Source organism: Scatophagus argus, chromosome 15 (assembly GCF_020382885.2).
Source record: "Scatophagus argus isolate fScaArg1 chromosome 15, fScaArg1.pri, whole genome shotgun sequence".
NCBI classification, from domain to species: domain Eukaryota; kingdom Metazoa; phylum Chordata; class Actinopteri; family Scatophagidae; genus Scatophagus; species Scatophagus argus.
Window position 1 is genome coordinate 1,638,413 of NC_058507.1, and position 13,104 is coordinate 1,651,516.

A 13,104-nucleotide genomic window follows, 5' to 3' on the forward strand; every position below is an offset into this window, starting at 1 on the left:
AAAACATAATTAACTGCTGCTAGTGGAAAGTGAAAGCAGGAAAGATTTTCTCTCACTGAAGGTGCTTTTGAAGCTGATTTACTCCAGAATTGTTTCTTTTTAGTGTCAATCAGGATGTGAGTTAGTGTTTTGGTTTCTCTTTGTGTGAATCAACGGCTTCAGAGGCAGTTTCATTCACTGTTTTACTGCTCTTTTCAAGGCCAACACAACATGACAGCTCGACTGGAAACTGCATGTTGGGTAATAATATATGATATAACAAAAGAAAACTTGATGGTAAAGTTTTACTTTTGTGAAACTCACCAAGATGATCAATAGTTCAGTATAAGCACTGAAGTCTGTATGTATGAACCACTGATGATATAAAGATGGCTGATATGTCTCCACTTCCCCCTCCGTCTGAGTGCTGCCATCTTGTGCTGGTGATGTCATTTGGAGCCAGAGTCTGTGCAGTCATGATCGGGAGGCGGAGCAGCGTTATCGAATTCCCGCCCACACATCCGTCTGAGCCAATCAGGAGCAGCACTCAGCTGTTAAATCCTGATGTTTAAGCCCCTTTTTGCAGCATCAAATAACTCAATGAAATCAAACTAATAAGGGAAATGAACACTTAAACAACACACATATGTGTGATAATCGATAGCCTTGTTGTCTGGTGTATTAAAACACCTTTTTATCCAGCAGAAGTAAAATAGACAAATGAAAATAAGAATTTAAAAAGGCTGTTCCTGGGTCAGAAGTGCTGGCAGGACTTGACAGCAAAGGTAAGTTCAAAATTTCCACATCTTAACAAGTTAATAACAGAAATGTACTCTGATTTTGTGGTTTGATCAGCAAAGGAATAAAGTCTGATGTTGTTGTCTGATGCTGGTGAAACCCTGTGATTAAAAACCAACAAAATCCAGAGAAAAGGCACAGAACATGAGGTGAGATCTGTTCCAACGTTACAGCCCAAAAACTGTCATAAATAATACAAACCAACATCAAAAATGCTAAGCAAAGCAGGTAGTCAGCATGATGTTGTGCTGCTTTATGAAAGCCATACAGTCTCTCAGAGGAGAGAAATCCAGTTTATGTGGAAGACACTAAGTGCTGCTCTTGTCTCAGTTCACCGCTTTACTCACCCTGAAGCAGTTACACAACCTTTTACATGACAACAGCTGCTGTCAATATGTAGTAATGCTCATTTAATAACCTGTAGTTCTCATGTGAAGGGTGAGTGAGATGTTTGAAGGCTTTGTGAGAAACTGGCAAATTAGACTGTTAGACTGTCCCCATGGACCAGGACCTCCTTAGATTCAAAATTGAATCTGGACATTGATTTGGGTGGCCTCAGAGGTGTCGGCACAACTACAGAAAGATCAATTTAGGGAAGAGAAGAACAAATCCATCCTGTTAAAGCCCGTAGATTTATTCTCCTGTTTACTGTCAATGAGAAATGATCTTCTTCTTTGGTCTCCTGATGACACAACACATGGCACAAAGCAGCAGCAGAAGCTGTAGTCCCGTTTCTCTCAAAGTCTTTGACACATTCTTCAGCAACAAGCGTTTTCTCACCAGACTCCACAGATCAGTGTGGAAAACTCTTTTTTCAGACTGCAACCAACTAAACTCCCCTCATCTCAGTCCTCCCCACAGTGGCTGTGAAAGTCCATCTCCACAGCCAGTGTTTGATTGGCCATTCTGGGCTACTGTAGAAACATGGTGCTGCGACATGACGGACTCTGTGGAAGAGAACTTTCTCCCTCTGTAGATATAAAAGGCTCATTCAAAGGTAATGAAAGCAACCATTCTTTTATTTTCAGGTGATTACACACTAATGGAAACCCTCTAAATCTGCCTTCATATGATAAGAAATGCACTTTTTGCTCACCATGGTGCAGACTAGGGCTGACGTGGACTCAGATCTTTGCTACATGATTATCTGGGCCGGAAAGTGGCCCATATTGACCCCGTCTGAATTGTGTCATGGACTGAACAAACAAAGACCAACCAAATGTGACTTTCTGGTGGTGGTGGAGGTACACAACAGGTGAGGTTATTTCTTTCTGTATTCTGTATTCTAATCCCTCCTTCACTCCTTTCCCATCTGTTTCCTGTTCCTGTGGTCATAGCATCATTATCACAAGCACCTTTTCTCCAAATCTTTTGGATGCTTTTAATTTTGTACATCTATGAAATGAAGTTCCATCTGCTCTGGTTGAAAGCACGAGTTAAACTCCTAAAAGTGTCTGTGTGTTGATAAAGAGGTCTTCTGCTGCTGATTCCTGGCTGAATGGGATTATGTAATGCCTGACAGAGTGGCGTAGCAGTGCTGTGACCTCCCGGCGTTGTAGTGGCATTACTGCTTCATCTCCTGCAGAGGAGGTGGGCGTACTGCGACCCCTCCACCACCCCTCACGGTTATATTATACATCAGGCTGGTATTTCAGGCTGACAGACTGCGTCCAGTGGGCAATCTGTTCGAATGCAGCAGGGGGATGGTGAGGAAAAACTGTGTAAAAGTACTTACAGTGATATATCTAGATATATTTTTCCCCCTTTGCCTCTGATCAATTCATGTTCTCTACCACAGTTTTTGTTAAACTCTCACTACAGTAACTGCACTCAATCTTTATGTCTTCTCTATTATCTATAGTGGGGTTTTTATTATATTTTATCCTAATTTAACTGATTTTATTGTCCTGTTTACTATATTTATGTGTCGTTCTAATGCATTTGCTTGCCTAATGTAAAGCACTTTGAACTGCCTCTTTGTTTGAAAGATGCTAAACAAGTAAACTGGCCTTGTCAATAGACCAGCAGGTGAAGGACAGGTTACTGATTTTTTTTTTAATTGATTTAGATTAAAGAGTAAATCCACAGATAACCAATCGGGACAAAGTTAAACTAATCGACTAATCGAGGTGTAGGAACAGAGAGGGTGACAAGAAGTGTAAAGCTGCTTTTTTTGTACAAACTAATTTCAAGACAGTTTTCAGCACCAACATTCAGTCATAACACCAGAGGAAGTTTGACCTTTCTGTAATGAGAGGAGTGTGAGGAGACAAAGGTACACATTCTATCACAGACCTGCAATAAATTTGCCTTTTTATTATTTATAACCTTGATTTTTCTCTAACCTAGTCGTCATAGTCAGATATCATTGAAAACGAGCATTTTAAAATGTTGTCACTGAGCTTGACTCAACTAAACTCATCAAACATGAACATTCATCTCTGTTGAAAGAAGCTTATTTCACAACGGACCAAATGACAAATGACCACAACAAAAATGAATCATGTGGCCGTTTTCTGGTGCAGTTATGCTCAAAGGCACAGTTTGTAAGATTTGGCTAAAATTTGAAACATGGACCAACATCATCAACAGACTGTGAAGAAACAGCAATGTTGATGTTATGTCACAGACGTAATACCACTCTGTACCACTAGAGGCAATAGTGTGACATGCCCCCTGGAGTTTCAGCAGGTAGAGAATCAGTTGGTAAAACACTGGTGAAAGTCTGCAATGTCAACATCTTTTGTTTCTCACTTCGGATGTTATGTTGCTGCTTTTGCGTTTGTGTTATGACTTTTGTGTTTGGTTCTTGTATTTAATGTAAATCTGTAAACCAAACTGAATGGCAATCGATAAGTAAGTAAGTAGTGGGAGAAAAGTCTAATATTTCTCTTTGAACCGAAGCACACAAAAAGTAAAATATCTTACAAAAAGTATCAGTGCCTCATAATGTCGTCTCCCCCATTTGTTCAAGACCAGCGAGGAAGCTGGTGAATTACTGCTTGCCGTGATGCTTTTCACGATTCCACAGCTTTGTGGAGGAGTTCATCCATCAGGCTTCACCCACGCCACCTCCGTCATATTACACATCAGTGGTAATAAAACTGATAATGACCTCAGGCAGGGTATTTCCCTGGAGAAATCTCACTCAGCATAGCAGCTCTGTTGGGTGAGATATTGTTCTCTCCACTGAAGCTTTGTCGTGCTTACAGATCCTCTTCACCTTCTCCACATCCCAGCAGAGGCGACTGTATAATTCATAACCCCAGTTGGTACCTGTCAGGCGGCTTCAGAGGCAGTGCAGGGGAACTTGCCCTTAAGGTTTCACTGCAAAATTGCCTCAGCTCCCCTTAACCCAAACCTGGAGTTTATTAGAGTTTGGAGACTGACCCTGTTTTAGTGACCCAGACTTCCAGTAGCACGTCGGGAGAATACTGACGGTGTTGAATGTATTTCAGTGTATCTGCCAAAGCTGACACAACAATTAGAATTATCTCTTTAATAAAGCGATCATATGAGGAAGATCTGTGATGTGAGTCACTGTGCCTCCTGCTCAGCTCCCGGGGGACCTCATAGAACCCAGGTTACAAACCTCCACTGATGGTTTTAACAAAGTGCCTGCTCCTCCTCCTTGTCCTCTTCCCTCATGGCTTCTGCATGAGCCCCCCCCCCCCCAGCCAAGAGCTACTGCAGCCCCACCCCACCACCACCACCCTTTAGCCGAAGGAGGAAGTGGTAATGTCAGGAGCGATTAGGACAGCGGGGTTGTTAGAGCGACTCTCCTGTCAGGGCTGTTGAAGATATCAGAGGTCTCATGAGAGCCAGGAGCCCAGACAGCTAACCTCTCCTCTGTTTCTCCTTTTTAACCTCTGCATTTTCTCATCACCCTTAAAAGCCTCTTTTGCACTGGCACACACTCCTGTTTGCTTATGCATTTTTCCTATTTTCCTGTTAGGCTTCTTACAAATTACAAATTTTGCAGTGTTGATGGCTGCAAAGAAGCATCTTCTCATTACTTAATCACTGCCTTCATGGTCACTTTATCAGCTGCACACTATAGAAGAGAATCCAACACTATAATCTGCTTCATTTTGCTTTATTTTATTTATTTACTTATTTTTGTTGTTTTTTTAAGAAGAGGAATCAAACTATGGAGTAGAAGATCTGCTGCAAGCCAAAAATAGTTTTCCTGTACATTTTAAACATGCACATAAATGCAAATGAATGTTTATTTAATTATCAGGTTCAGCTGTACTTCGCTTCAGATACTGAATTCACTTATTCAAGTCATGTCTCAATGCTAACATGTGCTGTAAAGTAAAAAGCTGCAAATTTGGCTTCACATCATCAGGGAGTCCTGTCAAGACATGTTTTAGAGTTTATGTGAAGCTTTAGCTGAGTGTCCAAATCCCAACAAAGAGACTCAGACTGATGATGTTCTGCACACTAGCAGGTATGTTTCACTCGTGTCGGATGTTAAACTGATCGACTGATGTACTCCAGCTTTTAGTTAACCACAGTGCACTGAAGCACTAATTTAGCTTCTAAAAATGGAGCAGAATCAATGACTGTTAATGATTATCGTTGCACTGATCGACACAGTGTCAGTCATGATGATAATACACCTTCAGTCTGTGTCATTCGGGTGACCTGATGGTCAGAAAGACGTCAGGTGTCAGAAGGTCAAACAGGCTTGATCCTGTGTGTTGGGTGAAACTTTAGCCCCATAACTTACTGAAAGACTGAGAATATGTGACATAAATGATGTAATGAATTTGAAATGTGAATATTTCAGGTCATTATTACTGTTTGGCACAAAATCACATTTGATGTCTTTTTGTCATCTGATAGTCAACTGCACGGGAAATGATTTTATTTTCATCTGTTTCTTCTTTTGTTGTTGTTAATCTAATGACTTATCCACAAGTTATTTTAATGCTTATCACAGTATTTTTTGCAGGGCTATAATATTATTTATATCTATATAAAATTTATATCCATATATTAAAACTTATGCTTATTCAAACATACTCAGAAATGCCCCCCATATGTTGATATAAAAATAGATTAGATAGAATAGATAGAATAGATTAATAAATAAAATACACCACAGCAGGCAGCCACTCACCACTGTCCAACATAACCATTAGCAAATATAATCATAACCATAAGTAAAATTCACAGATTGTTATTACTGCTGGGGTACTGCAGGTCTGCATGTTTTCTGTCCAAGTGGTGTTGCCGTACCTCAGAATGTGTTGGTCAACTGATGTGTACTACAACATGAAGAGAAACGCAAAGAAAGCTGCTCATTACGCACCAAAGTTTAACATTTTAATCAACTTGTTTCAAAATGCCGAATGAACACGGATGAGCTCCCAGAGTGGAAACAACGAGCCTTAAAGACGTCAGAGTGGACGTCAGTGATGAGATGTGCTGTTTGCAGCAGTTCAGATCTGAAGCTGGACAGACAGAGGGACACGAGTGTGTCCTGCTTCCCTCGGCGCCCTGCAGCTCACTCAGGGATTACATAAACCCTGTTGTTCTCCTTGGGAATCATTGGAATAACAACATGTGGTGAGGACTGTTTTCATGCCCCGTCACTGATGACTAACCAGCAGGTAGTTTGGCCTTGGAGCTCAGGTGTGTTAACGAAGCGCTAACGAGCGGATGCATCATGGCTGACTCTGGGAAAGATGAGTTATTAATCATGTCAGTCACAGCAATCACAACACGCACACTCATGACTTTGTTTGTGAGGACAAGTTGCTGATTATGCAGAGTAATTAACCCTAACTGACAGCTTGCTGATGTATAAGAGTGCCTCTGTTTTACATATGTATTCTGCTTCCTGTTTTATTTTGAAATGCGGTCTTTTATTTCATTCAAGCAGATTGGTCAAGAAGAAAATATATTTTGAAGTGGCAGTGCTAACTAAGAGATAACCTAGCATTGATTATATGTTCTCAGCTGTGAAAAGAGGAGAAAACTGATCCTTTGGCTTTTTGTCACATTTCAATACCCACGAACATATACAGCTAAAGCAGTATATGTTCTGCCTGTTACACTCTGCTGTGTTACACTCTGCTGTGTTACACAGATGTTATACATTCAGTGGTGCTGGTCAGACAGACGTCGCAGTCACATCTCAGGGCCACCGGGTACGTGTACGTTGGGTCGACGTTCGGCAGGCAGTTGGGCAGTTTCACGGTGACCAGACGGGTCTCGTTGTAGGTGCAAACCCGCTGGAAGGACTCGATGAAAGGAGGGTCCAGGATGGGCTTCTGCAAATACAGACAAAAATATATCCAGTAATTTATCCTTTATCTGATCCTCGCTTCTGCTTTGCTTTGTAATGTCGTCACCAATAACATCTTTGTCTTGAACAATAATCAGTTCTTTTAGAAAAAGCTGGAGTTTTTGGTGGTTTCTTTTAACTAAATGTGCCCCTGAATTTCCCTTCTTGCCAAATATCAGGCTGCCAAATTAACTTTTTCAAAATCATTTTAAGCTGAAAGTTTTACTTTTTTTAAAATGAACTTTTAAAAATATGTCATTAATATACTGATCAAAGTGAGATTAAAAAATGGAATTTACTGTGTTGTAGGGGTTAAAACCTACACTGTTTACATCATCTTGCAGTCTTTTTCTTTATTAGCTTTTACAGCTCATGACCACCGCCGGCTGCTCATGTTCATTAGCGGCCTCTGCATTGTGTGTATGGGTGCGTCTGAAAGTCCAGGAAGGATCCTTAAATGGCCGAATATCAGTTATGTTATGTCATCAAATGCCACTGAAGGACTGTTCCGCACTGAGTCCTTTGCGCAGAGATGTTTCAAGGATTTCTGCTACCAAGTAACTTTGAGAAGCAGCTTACATGTGCTTTCAGAACACGCAATACACCAGAACATTGCTCTCCAGCGCCTCTAGTGGTGGAAAAACTTCACAGGGCACCTTAATGATTCAAACTGCACACCAGCCAGCAGAGCAGCTAGATTTCCTCATCACAGTGACCTGATGAGGAAACAAATCCACCTTTTTAGACTTAATTTTTAATAAACTCTGTTCTTCTTGCCACTGTTCACACACAACTAATTTGCCAGTGAATCTCTGTTTCGCCGTCGAGCTGTGTTTGAAGGGAGATTTGTGACACATCTGCAAAGCCTCTGTTAATTGCTTGTCGGCTTCCAGGATTTTAATCTTATTCTGCTGTTGCAGTAATTAAAGCTTCTCTGTCATAACCTCCGCTGAATGCACTGAAGGTAAGACTGCGAATCCTGAAGCTGGTTAGTTGTGACTGTTAGTGACTGTCCTATGACCTAAAGTTCACAGACGTGACCCCTGACCCCCTAACTGTCCGTCCCTAAAGCAAGACGTCGACTCCCTCCGCTGTGCCCCGACCTCCCTGTGGGGTAGAGCAGACAAAAAGATGAGTGTCCTCCCTGAGGGGATCCACAGAGTATCACAAAACAAAGCTCCGGCCTCCTGCACACACACACACACACACACCAGCTCCACTGCAATAACAAAGCAGAGAGAATCATGAGCTTCCTAATGCCTCCTGTCACTGAATACAAGGTACCAGATGAAACTTGAGATTTCACACCATTTTTTTTTGTAATCAGTATCCGGAAACTTATGAAATCCAATTGTGTCTTTTATGCACTTGAGGCATTGTTAAAGAAACCACTGCTGTCACTTCAATCTCTGCTCCACGCTGCATTCCACTCCTGCAGAACGTTAACGCAATTTCACTGCATGCTGCTCCAAAAGCCTCCTCCGTTCTTATGCAAGATTTACACTTCAGACTGCCTTTCATTACAGTGTGACAAAAACCAAATCTTAGTGGGTTATTATAAACACAGAAAACATTTTTCTTAGGCTTCTGACATGTCAGTCTTTATGTCTGTTCTAATATTCGTCCATCTACTGTGTCAGCTGAGCAGCTGAATCCCCGCCTGCACGTGCAGCCGACCTTGCATTGACCTCCCTGCTGAGGGAGCGAAAACAAATTTTCTCCATCGGGATCACCCTCCTCTCCATCTCTGTATCTGTTTGTCTCGCTGTCTGCCTGCCTGACTGGCTGAATTTGCATCTAATCTATCTTCCTCTTCTTCATCCTCTTCGTCTTCTTTCAAACATGAGCTGATGCAAAAAGCAGACTTCTTTCTCTTTTGTGTAAAGTTGTCAGCTTTTCCTTTCTGTGTAATCATATTCACACTCCTCTGTGTGTGTGTGTGTGTGTGTGTGTGTGTGGTACAGTATCTGTCACCTCCCAGGTCTCACAGCGCCCCCAGCAGGCGTCGGTGGTGATGTGCATGCCCCCACAGCCGGGTTTCCTGGCCAGAAAGGTGAACTCCCGGACGGCACAGCCGATGAAGCGGCGCAGGTTGACGGCTGACGCCTGGTGGAGGGGTTGCAGAGAGACCCAGAGCAGGAGCACCAGCACCACCCCGGGCCTCCTCACGGTGAGAACCAGACATACAACCAAACATGAGCCCCTTTTCACTCAGTATGTATTCGACATTGAAGGAAAAATAGAAAGAAACGACAAGTTGAAGGAGAATTTGTTTATACACTGACACAGTTACAAGAACATGTGCAGGAAAAGCAGAAAAGATGTGAATGATTTGCATTTTCTGTAACAACTGATGCCTTTCTTTACCACAAAATTCAGATTTTGTAAATGCATTGTGAGGTGTGTTAGGAGTCTTATTCAAGTCACTCAGACAATCATACTGAACTAGTTTTTCCTGTGGCTGTAAACTGTGACACAAGCTCATAATTAAATCATTTTAAATCTCTGCATTACAGGAGCACAACATTTAATTCAATTTTGTGTGTAACTTAAGATTAATCGTATCTTGTGAATTAGATTCTGCTGTTGGTTTACAGCTGGTTTCTCCAGGAAAATAGATCCCAGTATGAATCTCCCAACGAGTCCTTCAAAATCTTAGATGGAAATGATTAGCTTAAAGTAAGGCATAAAAGTATTAGCTAAATGTATCAGAAAACAAGCTAAAATAGTGGATGCAATTTTGGAACAGCTGAAATGGATAAATGCTTGAAATCAGTAGTTAAAAGTTATTAATAAATGCATAAAGGAAGTTGCTTTAAGCTGAAAAAATGTCCAGTTTCTGTTCATTCAAACTGATAGTAGAACTGACATTTAAGGTTCAACTGTATGAAAATAAAACCTGTGACATCCAGTTTAAAATCATTTCAGATGGCCACATCTAGAAGCAGACGGGTGCAGCTGATGCAGTGGGGCTGCAGTTCATCTGACAGGGCTGTGGGGTACGGAAACCGCTGGAACAGGTGATCCTGGAGAAAGTAAGGAAATCTCTCCTGAATTCACTCACCACTGGGATTTCTTCCTCTGCGGGGTCATCAGGCTGTGGCTCAGCTGCTGTCCTGCAGCCAAAGGCAGCATGTTGTCTATTGAACACACACTCAAATACAGCACCGCAGGTTGTTGCTGTTGACGGGCGGCGATTCCCACAGGCCTGTAGTTGCGGTGTAGACGGCCAACATGAACCACAGCTCTTGTCACCGTATGCTCCTCGGACCTGAACACGCCAGGGCTTTTTATCAGCCCGTGTCCTGTCAATCAGAGGCTCAAGTCTTCACCTCAGACTCCCTCAGTTCCCCCAGGGGCCCTTCTGCATGTCGCTGCCCATCTAGTTCAGCCACCCGCTTATTCTCACTCCATTAGCTTGATTAGAGGAAAGAGTCTGCCCTTTTGTTCATAGTCACCCACACGGAAGAGGGGGAACAACACACTCAAACACAGCGCCTACCTGTGTCTGCTCTCACTCATCCGAGCTCAATTAGCTGGCTCCGGAGACAGACCCTGGTCCTGTTCTCACACGCTGACTGTGATGACTTCACCCCTCAGCTCCATCTGCTGCTCTTTGCCTTATTCTGCTTTGTCTCATTCTTTCATTATGTCTTTCTTGACTTTTTTTTTTTTTAACTTACCAGTGACATTTCCTCACACAGAGTGAAAGCTGGCCATTACTCAAGCTGGATCCTGCAGGCTTTAATGCATGGTTCACTCACTTAAGACAGAAAGGATGCGTGTCACCCGAGACAATGACAGGAGGAGACGGGGAGACGTGGGAAGAATTGATTTGGGTGAGTAGGCACCTCATCAAGAAATGACTGCGGGCAGCGTGTGGAGCCAGCGGAGCAGAACTGCTCTCAAGGAGTTCAGGAAATGAATCTTTAAAAGTAAAGTTGAAAGTTGAAGCCGAGCAATTAAAGTTAGATTAGAGAAAATATTGAGGGGGATGAGTCAGGGACGGGTTCACGCTCCACTCTGTCCTTCCCGCTATTAGAATTAAACGACTGGAGGCTATTATTGAACAATGTGCACCGTGTGGAGTAACAGGATGCATGTAATCGGATAACAGTGCAGATTACAATGAAGTTAATTGTGTTTCAGTACAAAGGGAGTAAGCCTGGATTTCCACAATCCGGCTTTTTGTGCAATTATTCACAGAAACTTTTAAAGTTTCAGCTTCTTTGTTTTTTGTTTTTTTTTTTTGTCTTACTTCACTAATTTTATGGGGAAATTCTTCTTTCTATTTCAGCCCATCTTGTCTGTTTGGAAGGAGAACCAGCTCCAGTTGTGGGACCAGCAAGCACCAACCTCCAACATGCATGTATTTTAGAATACATGTTGACCATGTAAGGATATGCTGCAACTTTCTTATTATTATGTAGGAATTTCAAAAAATTCACTAAGTTCAGCTTTTATTTTTATGTTGTGATAACACTGTACTTAAAGTGCTGGTTAGGACAGCAGGTTCTCACTCAACATACTACATTCAAAGTATTAAAACTAAAAGAACTTGTACTGCAGAATGGCCCTTTTCACATTCATCTATAGGGTGGATTATAATTAGTGGAGTCTCAGAGTTGCAGCTGGTAAAGGAGGGACTCAAAGTGTTCCTCAGAGCTCTGATTTTTATGACTTTATTGTTTACTTTGTGAGTGCAAAAGTTGTTGACTATTTTATTTGAATGAGGACCAGAGAAATAGTAGTTGCCAGGCAACAACTCACAGGGAGCCCAATAAGCAATGGACAGTCGTTTTATTTCTCTCTGAACTTGGTTTGCACGACCCTCCAGCACAGCTGTAACACGTGAACTGTGTGTGCCAGACGGCTTATCATAACACGTTTCATAATTTAAGTAAAGGTTATGCAAAAGGTAACATTATAAGAGGTGACTGCACGGCACAGTATTAGTAATCACAGTGAAGGAAGGGGATGCGCTGACTGCAAATGATTCAGACAGATCAAAATATCGATGCTGCACAGAACGCAGGACATCACTGAGGGGATCCTTTCAACACATTCCCAGGACTAAAACTCACGGACATCAGATGCACCAAATGAATACAAAATGTGTAGAGAAGCGTTATGAACTGTCCATGTACACAGTTTATGGGCTCAACAGGTTGAGGCTCCTTATGTTTTAGTCTTCATAAACTCACATATGTTACTTTGTATTTTGACTTTGGTTGGTTCTTAAAAGCAACACACAGAGGAAGACCAGTTTGAATCCTGCCTAAGTTTTGTCAGTTAGCTAATGAGAAATGACGAATGACTACAGAACTTAGTTACTCTAAACAAAAAAGATCACGAGTGTCTTGTGAGCTCTCCTCATGTGAACAGATTTAAACAGCGAGTAATCCTGTAACATGATGTCGTACTGACCTCTGGTGCTCACTTGCAGTACTGACACGTTCACAGACAGCCTTCCTTAGTCTTCCGGCCTCTACAAACATCTTTATTTGTCACTATTTTCTTAGCTTATATTAAATGATTTTATTATCAAATCTTGGGAGAGGGATTTCAAAAATAAAACAATTTTATTTTCCAAATATTGTGTGTGAAAACAACAAAGCTGAACTGTAGGAAATGCATGGATTTAGTAGCAGTCGCTTCAGCTTGCTTTGTGGTTCATCGGCACACAACATAAACATCACTTTGAAACACAAAGGCCTTTTCTTATTTTGGTGGAGCTCCTTTCAATGCAGCAATAAAAATAAGAAGTCACACAAAGTCGTGACTCACAGTTTGACCACATATAGCTACAGTATGTCAAATCAAATCAATCATTTTCCAAACACCTTTTCCCCCTGCTCCTTCACATTTTATAGTACTACACAGTTTGCATGTGGCCTATTTTCATTTTTCATATGTTCAGTTTGAGAAATAATGAAGGCATACCTCAAATTTGTAATTACACAGTACTTGAATAAACGTACTTCGCTGTACTTCAGCATTATTCTTACAGTTCAAGTATAAAATGTCTC

General features: G+C 41.7%; 1 protein-coding gene across 1 annotated transcript; it reads right to left on the bottom strand.

Annotated features, from left to right (window-relative positions):
• Window positions 1-6,785: 6,785 nt before the first annotated feature.
• gphb5 (glycoprotein hormone subunit beta 5) lies at window positions 6,786-10,690 on the bottom strand. The gene is made up of 3 exons (XM_046413765.1): window positions 10,140-10,690; window positions 9,050-9,236; window positions 6,786-7,061 (listed from the first exon to the last, which is right to left on the bottom strand). Exons 1-3 carry the CDS (start codon window positions 10,208-10,210, stop codon window positions 6,870-6,872), a joined length of 450 nt encoding a protein of 149 aa, XP_046269721.1. The 5' UTR covers window positions 10,211-10,690; the 3' UTR covers window positions 6,786-6,869.
• Between the last annotated feature and the right edge of the window lie 2,414 nt (window positions 10,691-13,104).